The sequence below is a fragment of the Mesoplodon densirostris genome, chromosome 7 (genome assembly GCF_025265405.1).
Source record: "Mesoplodon densirostris isolate mMesDen1 chromosome 7, mMesDen1 primary haplotype, whole genome shotgun sequence".
Lineage (NCBI taxonomy): Eukaryota > Metazoa > Chordata > Mammalia > Artiodactyla > Ziphiidae > Mesoplodon > Mesoplodon densirostris.
Genome location: NC_082667.1, coordinates 69,829,962 through 69,839,213, shown reverse-complemented (window position 1 = coordinate 69,839,213; position 9,252 = coordinate 69,829,962). Strand labels below are relative to the sequence as shown.

The window sequence follows — 9,252 nt, the reverse complement described above, 5'->3', positions numbered from 1 at the left end:
TTATCATTATGCCTGACAACTTGCCTGTTGTCCTGGCCGTTTCCCCATTGGATTCTTAGTTCCCTGAGGGCAGGGAACTGTTCATAAAAGGATCGGTAGCACTGAGAACAGTGCCTGGTATGTAATGTGTAAAAAAGCATAAATTAATCTCTCACACTCACACCCCTCAAATACAATTACCGCACATTTTTCACATATACACACAGCCACTAAGACACTCTCCTGATACAACATATGCCACATATACTCTTGTCCACGCACCCTCAATCACTGTGATTCATTCTCTGTGACATCCCTCACACACTGCAAGCATATCACACACACAATTATTGTGACAGCTCTAATCTTCAAGCACTGTTATATACTGTTTTTCATACAGTCATGGTCACCATCTGTACTCTTAAAGCAGGATATTTACCCTCCTACAAACTGAATTAAGATGACAACAGGTCTATTTTTCACACACGCCTTCGCATACTGTATTTTTTATCCACACAATCCCTGACCATCCCTGACATATACAATTATGGTCACACACTGTCTACCATCTTCTTCCCACTCCCACACTCTTTGTCACACACACTCACTCGCACACGCACACGCGTGCACACACCCACTCACAGTCAAGGGATTGCAGGGGCACATCTGAGGGGGTCTGAGCCCTCCGTCAGCTCCCGAATCTCAGCCCAGGCCAGCGCGGCCCCGCCCCGCCCCGCCCCCTCATGCATATGCAGCACCTCAGCTTGGCGGCCCGGCCCCCAGACGGCCATTTGTAGCTGCTCTGGAGGCTGCGTTCGGCAGGCGCTGCGAAGACGTGTGCAGGAGTGCGCCCCCCGGACGCTGCAGCCCCTCGCCGCTGCGGTCACCTCGCTTCTCCGCGCCTCGGTTGGGACCCGGCCAGCCCGGGCGCCGCGCTGCCGCCCGGACCGGCACTCCAGCAGCTCCCGGCGCCCGGGACCCCCGCCCGGCCGCTCGCCCGCAGCCCGCCGGCCGCACAAGTCCCCGGAGCCGGGCCTAGGGCGGGCGGCGGCTCGGCGTGGCCGGGCTGGGCTCGGCGGCGTCCCCATGGCCGCGGCCGGCTGGCGGGACGGCTCCGGCCAAGAGAAGTACCGGCTCGTGGTGGTCGGTGGGGGCGGCGTGGGCAAGTCGGCGCTCACCATCCAGTTCATCCAGGTGCCTGGAGCGGGCCTTCCCCGGGGCGCCGGGGCGGCGGCGGGCGGGGGCTCGCGCTACCTGTGGCGGGGCGGCCGCGGGGACCCCGCCCCGGAGGTGCCGCGCGGGCCGGGGGTGGGCGGGAGGCGGGCGGGGGGCTCCGGCCGGCTCTGCCCTACTGCCCTGAGGTCGGGGCGCCCCGCTCCTGCCTGCTGGGCGCCCAGCTCGGCGTCCCGGGAGTCGGGCTTCTCAGGAATGTGTCCGGGAGGGCGGAGTTGGCGGGGTGGGAAGCGCATATCCACCTTCTCGCTGCGGCCGCGGCCCAAGCCCTTCGGGAGAGGCAGCGCTGCCGCGCCGGGCTTCCTGCCCCGAGGCTGGGGCGCCGGGCGTAGGGCGTGGGGCTGGATCCCCGCGCGCTGGGTTTCCAGCCGCCCCGGCCGCCTCCTGCACCGTGGGTGCAATCCCGGTGGCAACTTGGCCGCGGCTCCGCGTGATCTCCGGGCTTCTCCGCGCACGCCGAGACGGAGCTGCCCTCTTCAAGCAGTGTTTCTCTTTGTGTGTGTTTGTGCTTTTCTTTTAAGTAATCTCTTAGGTAATACGTCCGGGTGGGAGTGTGTGATAATGCCCCAGGGAAATGGTGGCCTCGAGGAAGTTAAGAATGTTTTCCGATAGGGGTTAGACCATTTCCTAGGTATTCCTGGTGCCTTCCTGCCTCTCGCTGTGCCAAGGTGAAGTTTGGGGTGGGCCAGGCTGGGAGATGACCGGCCGAGTCGTGCGTTCTGTGTCCGTTCCAACCACTCTCTCCCCCACCCCCAATCCTCTCTGGTAGCTGGAGGCGGAAAGTCGGGTTGTAAAGGAAAGGGCGGTGGAATTCTTGATTCTTAGGATTTGCTCTTGGTAGGAGGTTTGAATGATCTTTTTGGGGACTATTAAAAGAGAGAAGCCCAGCTATCTCTCTGCTTTTATCAACCTACAAGGTGTGGCATATGCTGGGAGAGAATGAAGGTATCGCGTTATAACAGGTAACAAAGATACTCTCAGTGTATCAAGAGTATTGTTTAAGATGCTTTGGTGAAATATTTTTGTTTGACCCATTTGTTATCAGTTGTCATACTTGAATAGCGTATTTCGTTTCACTTGTTTCTAGTGACATTAAAATACCGAGTACTGTAACATAAATGTGATTGTTACCTTTCACATTGACTAAATGAGCAATAATTGCTGTTATACTATTTCGAAGTATTAAAAACTGCTGCTAAACCCTTTGTATCCAGGAAGAGATGTTTATGTAGTGAGCATTTACAGTATGCTCATTAGTGGGTTAAAAAAAAAATCACACTAAGAAGTGAGATGGGCAACTTGGCCTTTCAGTTTAGCTGCAGTTTAGCTGCAGAATCAGAGATGCCGTCATGTTGCTATTTCTCATAGGGCCAAGAGATACTTTAAGTAACTGATGGCAAAGCAAAACAATTTATAGCCAAGTCTTTCTTTGGGAACTGTAGTTAGGGGGAGGTGGGAGGTTGGTGAGGAGTGAGAGAATAATCCTGGGTTCCAGTATTAATAAATAGTATTCAAAAAAAATAGTGTTACCTAAAAGATTTAAACCACAAATATTTCTTTAGTGTTTTGGGGGAGGGACCATCGAAATGTATTTGAATCTGTAAGTTAATTATTTAGTTAAGGTATTGGAACATTTTGTTTTTGGAAATAGTATTAGAAACCATTAAGCTAACCGTAATGATTAATTAATTAATTAATCATTAATGCTTAATGATTTTCTAGAATTCATTTGTTAAAGAAACATCTTTATGAATAGTGTTGTGTCTAGGTACTCTAGATTTAAAAGAAGTAAAAGAGACGTGTGTGCATGAGAGATGTGTATTTATACATAGAGAAAGAGTGTGAGCTTTGAGTCATACAGACTTGAGTGTTAGATCTTGCTGTGTTATTTATTTACTGGGAGAACATTGCGAAAATATTATTTAGCTTCTCTGAACCTCAATTTTCTTTTCAGTAAAATGGGTCTGATCGTACAGTCTTCATAATCCTTTAAATTATGGGAACATCCTTAGCATTGTGTCTAGTATGTAGTATGTGCTCCATTAATGATGGCTATTATAAGCTTATGTGTACACTTCTGTTAACATGTTTAAATGCAAAGGGAATTCAGAATCGAGGAAAAGTCAGTTTGGGAAGGATTGATGAGAGTACTGTGTAGACGTGATGGCGGGAAGAGAGGACATGTCTTACCTGAGTATGGGGGGGGTGGGGGAGTCATATGCTAGCTTGGAGAGAGGAAGCAGGCAAGGAGGGGAGTGGGATAGGCCCGTGACCTGGGGCCAGTGAAAGGGAGGAACATGGCCTCTGACTTTGAGGCGGCTTTCTGGAGAGGTAGGAGCCAGACCTGGATCGAGTCTCATCTCTACCACTTGCTGCCTGTGTAATCTTAGGTAAATTACTTAACTTCTCGATACCTTAGTTTTTCCTGTCTGTGAACTGGAGACGTACAAAGTACCACATACAGTTGTGAAAATTAAATGAGTTAACATATGTTCAGGGCCTAGAACAGTGTCTGGTACATAGTAAGGCTACAAACATTAATATTGTTGTTACTATATTAATCTTAGCTTATGGAGCTAAGGTGACTATCATCTACATTTAATAGAGCTGCTGTTTATTGTCTGACTCCTGGGAAATTAAAATTCATTCTGTTACGATTGTCTCACAGTAGTAATTGGAAGGAGAGGAGACTGCAGAAGGATAGTAACCTTAATGAGTGGAAGCCAGTTCTCTCTGTAGGAGATCAGGATGGTACAAATTGGTTTTATTTATTTTGTAAGACTCCTGAGATACGACACATTTTACAGAGTTCAGTATGTATTTTTCTATTATGTAATCTTGAGTAGAAAAAATATAATGAACAAATTTGGGAGTGGAGAACTTGAAAAAACAACTTTGTCTTTAACCCTGACTTTCCTTAACCTTAAATTTACTTGTTGCCTTTTATGCATATGAAGAGCTACAAAATTAGGAAATTAAGGCTATAATTACTTAATTGAGATGGCTTTTTCTCTTTAAAAATGAATGTAACACATCATAAAACATCCATGATTAAAAATGTAAAATATTATTAAGAGTATATGTGTGTGCATGACCTCCTCGTTTCTGTTCATAGTATTTTGAAAGACGTCTTAAGTTTTGTTGGTGAATGCAGCCCCTAAACGATGAGTGGATTCTATCGTTAGGAAATGATCTTAACATTGTACAAAGTGATATGGAAAGAGCGTTGACTATCTGGGTTCTAGGTCTCCCTACTCAGGTGATGCTGGGGAATCTTTTAATTGTCGGTAATCTCTTAAGGGCTTAATTTCCTCCGTAAAATGTTGGGTTTGGGTGAACAAATCACTGCACCTTTGAAATTCTAGGTTCTTTCTTACTCAGTTAACAAACTAGGTATGTGTCTTAGGTCAAGTTTCTTAAGTTCTCAGAGCTTCAGTTTCCTGTATGAAAAGGGAGACTAATATTAGTACCTTTAGGGTTTCTGGAGTAAATAAAATAAATTATCCAAATTATTCAGCACAGTGCCATCTAAGAATAAGTAAAATAATAAATTTGCTGCTTTTACTTCTGTATCTTGTTCCTCCAAAACTAAATTTGTAATTTATTCATTTTTTCTTGACATGTAATCTGATCTGTTTTAAGTCTTCATCCCCTTTTCCCCTCAGCCTCATACTCCTCTCCTCACTTCTGTGTGATATTTAGGTAATGAATGTTGATCCCATTTTGAGTTGGGGAAACTTCATCGGTTGAGCGTTGATTTTTGGAAATAATGGAGTAACCATTGGGGTTTCTGGCAACTCTGAGAAAAGACCATACGTGTTTTACAGAATTAAGGAGAGGAATTTCCCAGCCTCTGTTCTTCATTTAGCATCCTGACTTATTATTCAGCAGTTTGTCAGATTTTGAGCTATGTAGGGGGTAGCTGATTTCTCAATTATTGAGTTTTAGTCAGTCTTACAACCTGTTAGCCTGGAGCTGACTCAGAGATTGTTTTTTACCTAATTTGCGTTTTGGTGAATGTTTTTCCATTGCCTTTTCCTGGGGCAGAGATCCTAGAAGAGATTTGAAGGCACATGCATTTGTGTTAAAGTTAGTTGATCTTTGTGTGAAGTTTGTGAGTTTAGATTCCTGAATTTCTCTTCTGTGGCTACATCTTGAACATGTGCCCTGCATTAGAAATCACTTAAAATAAATTTCATCTGTGAATTTGAAACTATACTGTAGACTTATTTTTAGTGTGCAAATACTGTTTTATATTTTCAGAGTAATTTACAAATGAATTCTTAGCATTGAAAAATAAGGTACCCCTCCTAGTGATGGTACATACTAGAGATTTCCTCATTTTGGTAGGATTTGAAATGGTTCTTGTAATGATTTTTTTTTCCCTTTTGGGCTCACTGCGTGTCATATGGGATCTTAGTTCCCCGACCAGGGATTGAACCCACGCCCCCTGCGTTGGCAGGGCGGAGTCTTAACCACTGGACCACCAGGGAAGTCTCAAGGAGCTGAAGTGGTTCTGATGACTCAGACATTGTAATTCCTAGATACAAATGTTAGGCACTCAAGAACACTTTCTTTTAGAGGATGATTGCTTTTGTCAGAGGAGAAATTCTAACCTAGGGTTTCTTAAAACTCATTCTTACTCATTTTTAACCTTTGTGTGTGTGTGTGTGTGTGTGTGTGTCTTGGGATGCGGAAGTTGCAGGAGTTTAGTGGGGATACTTCCATTGAGTAGATTAAGAATTCTGCTTTCCCTTGGTATAATACCATTTGAAGGCAAAGTGATGACAGGCAGCTACCTACTGGGATGGGATTTTTAATTCATCTGTATTGCTGAAATGTCAAGGGTCACTCCTAAGCTTTGAAATGAAACTAGTCTGTTTAATTCAGTGAGGAAAGTAAATTGCTAACTTGAAAATGGGGGAGGAGTGCAGAAATAGACTTTCTTAAAGCTGTATTATTTTAAAATTTTTTAAAGTTTCCTTTTTCAAATTAAAATTGATCTCATAAAATAGAAACAGATTTTGTGATGCTGCATGAACGTTTATTACTTTTTTTTTTTTGCCCCTTTTGGTGAGGCAAAATGGAAGTGTCTTTAGGGTATTAGTTCCTTGCTGAAAAGTGATAATGAGTAAAAGACTCTGCTTGTAAACAATGTAGAGTTAATTGTCATTGAATCTTCTTGAAAGGCCTTGATCTTGAATTACTTTGGGTAGAGCCATGAAGTCTGAGTTTGGGATTGACACTTAGTTTAAAGTGATGTCCTTGGTAGCCATTTGATTTATTTCTATTTCGCAAAGAAAAATGTCTTTCAGGCCTTTATGAAATAGACAAAGATTATATATATACATATATATTTTTTATTTATTTACTGTGTGGTTCTGAAAGAAGAAAAAGAAGTTGACTAAAATTGTGCTACTGGGGCCTCCCTGGTGGCGCAGTGGTTGAGAGTCCGCCTGCCGATGCAGGGGATACGGGTTCGTGCCCCGGTCTGGGAGGATCCCATATGCCGCGGAGCGGCTGGGCCCGTGAGCCATGGCCGCTGGGCCTGCGCATCCGGAGCCTGTGCTCCGCAACGGGAGAGGCCACAACAGTGAGAGGCCCGCATACCGCAAAAAAATAAAAAATAAAAAAAATTAAAATAAAATTGTGCTACTGGAGCTATATTGGACTTGAGTTCCTTCTAAATTATATTTTAGATGTAGCATTTTATAAGAGCAATGTGATAAACCAGTTGTTTATTGGTTACATAACATTAAATAACATTAAATCATAGTTTAATTAAAAATATTATAGCTACAGAATTGTTTGTTTGTATATATTAGTAGTTTAATATTGCCAGCCAATTTATCTTGTCACCTCACATGATGGTGTTTTTTCCTAGGAGAAAGAATTTATATACAAATTAGTAAATGTTCAGTACTGAAAGTATGGATATACATGCCAACATGATATCTGATGTTGCTTTTTAAAAAAACTTTACCCAGATTTCCCACATGCTACCATTTTACTGTATTTGTTTTATTCCTCCCCCCCATGTATATGCACTGTTTTTTTCTGAATCATCTGAGTGTAAGTTGAAGACAATGCTGCCTTATTTTTAAATACTTCCATGTATATTTCCTAAACACAAGGATACTTGCTTACGTAAACATAGTGTATAACCAAAATCAGAAATTAATATTGATATATTACTAATGTAATATGCAGAACTGTTTCAGATTTTGCCAATTGTCCCAATAATGCCCTTTATAGCAAAAGAAAATCTCAGATTATGCAGTGCACTTTGTTTCCATGTCTTCTTTAATTTGGAACAGTTCTTTAGTCTTCGTGTTTTATGACATTGACATCTTTGAGTACAAGTTAGTTATTTGTAGAGTTCCCTCAATTTGAGTTTGTTTCTTCATGGTTAGATTCATTTTGGGGGCAGGAATAGCACAGAAATGATGTGTTCTTCTCAGTGCATTATATCAGGAGACATAAAGTGGATGTTGATTTGACTACATAGGTGCTTACCTTTTGACTCAGTAATCCCAGATCTAGGAATTTACCCTGAAAATGTACTTCCAACAGTATGAAAATACATGTGCATGAGGTCACAGCATTAGAAACAGCCTACAGGAGAGAGAGAAGTTGAATAGAATATGGTACATTCACCCAGTGGAGCATTCTGCAGCTATAAAAAGAATAAGAACCATGTCTGTGAACTGGTGGGAAATGCATTCCAGGATAAATTGTTCAGTGAGGAATACAAAGTGCAAAAGTATCTACTGTATTAGTGATGTACTACTTTTAGTGTAAGAAAGAAGAGGAAATGAGAAAATAGGACTGTATTTACTCACTGGGGCAAAAACAGCACGGAATGGATGAATTTGAGATTAAAGAGATTATTGGTTAGCTATGGGGATGGGTAGGGATAAGGAGAAAGCAATAGAGGGAATAGGGTTAGTGACTCTTCTGAGGATACTTTTCTGACTTGTGGAACCATGTTTAATGTTTCACATACTCAGTGTATAAACAGCAAGCACCAATAAAATCAAAAGGTGGAATACAAACAAAACAAATGAACTGAACTTTATATCGGATGACTAACGCAACCACACTGAAGGAGGGAGAGGAAAAAAACTAATGTAAGTAACTTTTCCTTTTTTTTTTTTTTTTTTTTTGCGGTACGCGGGCCCCTCACTGCCGCGGCCTCTCCCCTTGCGGAGCGCAGGCTCAGCGGCCATGGCCCACGGGCCCAGCCGCTCCGCGGCATGCGGGATCCCCCCGGACCGGGGCACGAACCCACGTCCCCCGCATCGGCAGGCGGACCCCCAACCACTGCACCACCAGGGAAGCCCTGTAAGTAACTTTTGAACCCGGTATTTGGACTATGTCCTCAGGATAAAGACAAAAAGAATTTGAAATAAACACTGAACTCTGGTTAATAGGCTTCCCGCCCCCCTTCATCACAGAGGCATGGGTTTGCAATTCTGAAACAATTTTCTATACTAGGATTAAGTAAGTTAGTAAATGTATTGTGGAAAATGGGAGCCAAGTTCCTCACTATTGGAGAAGGGAGTTATAATTGTGGAAAGGGTGAAGGCTAGGAAGAACTCTTGATGCTTGGTTGGAATTGAGGATACTGGCATGAACTCATGGTTTAAAAAATATAAAGATAGATACAGAAATAGGTGTATGTGGATACTCATAAACACATCTATACATCTTTTTTCCAGCTCTGTCTGATGAGAGTGCATAGAAACAGTGACACCCTATTAGCAGTGAGAACACCCAGTGCTGGATCTTGGTTTCTAAATACCATTCTTTACTAAAAGGAGCCTTGGAGAAACGACTGATCCCCGGGCTGGGGCAAGGAAAAAATAGAAGATGAGCTTGGAGCATCTTATAGTGCCAGAAAGTAAAGAGCTGCTCAGAAAACAAAATGATGGTGACATGTCAAAGAGACACAGCCAGCCTGGAAGAACTCCCATTGGCTAACTCTGAGACAGTATCATCATCAAAATAAATAATGATAGTAATTGATTATTGCCCATA

General features: G+C 43.1%; 1 protein-coding gene across 2 annotated transcripts in view; it reads left to right on the top strand.

The window, feature by feature from the left end:
* Window positions 1-769: 769 nt before the first annotated feature.
* The window catches only part of RRAS2 (RAS related 2), a 72,089-nt gene continuing 63,606 nt past the window's right edge, over window positions 770-9,252 (top strand). For both annotated transcript variants that reach the window (XM_060104854.1, XM_060104855.1), the window contains exon 1: window positions 770-1,173. In XM_060104854.1, the coding sequence (XP_059960837.1) occupies window positions 1,066-1,173 (108 nt within the window). In that variant the 5' untranslated portion in view covers window positions 770-1,065. The remainder of the gene's footprint in view (window positions 1,174-9,252) is intronic.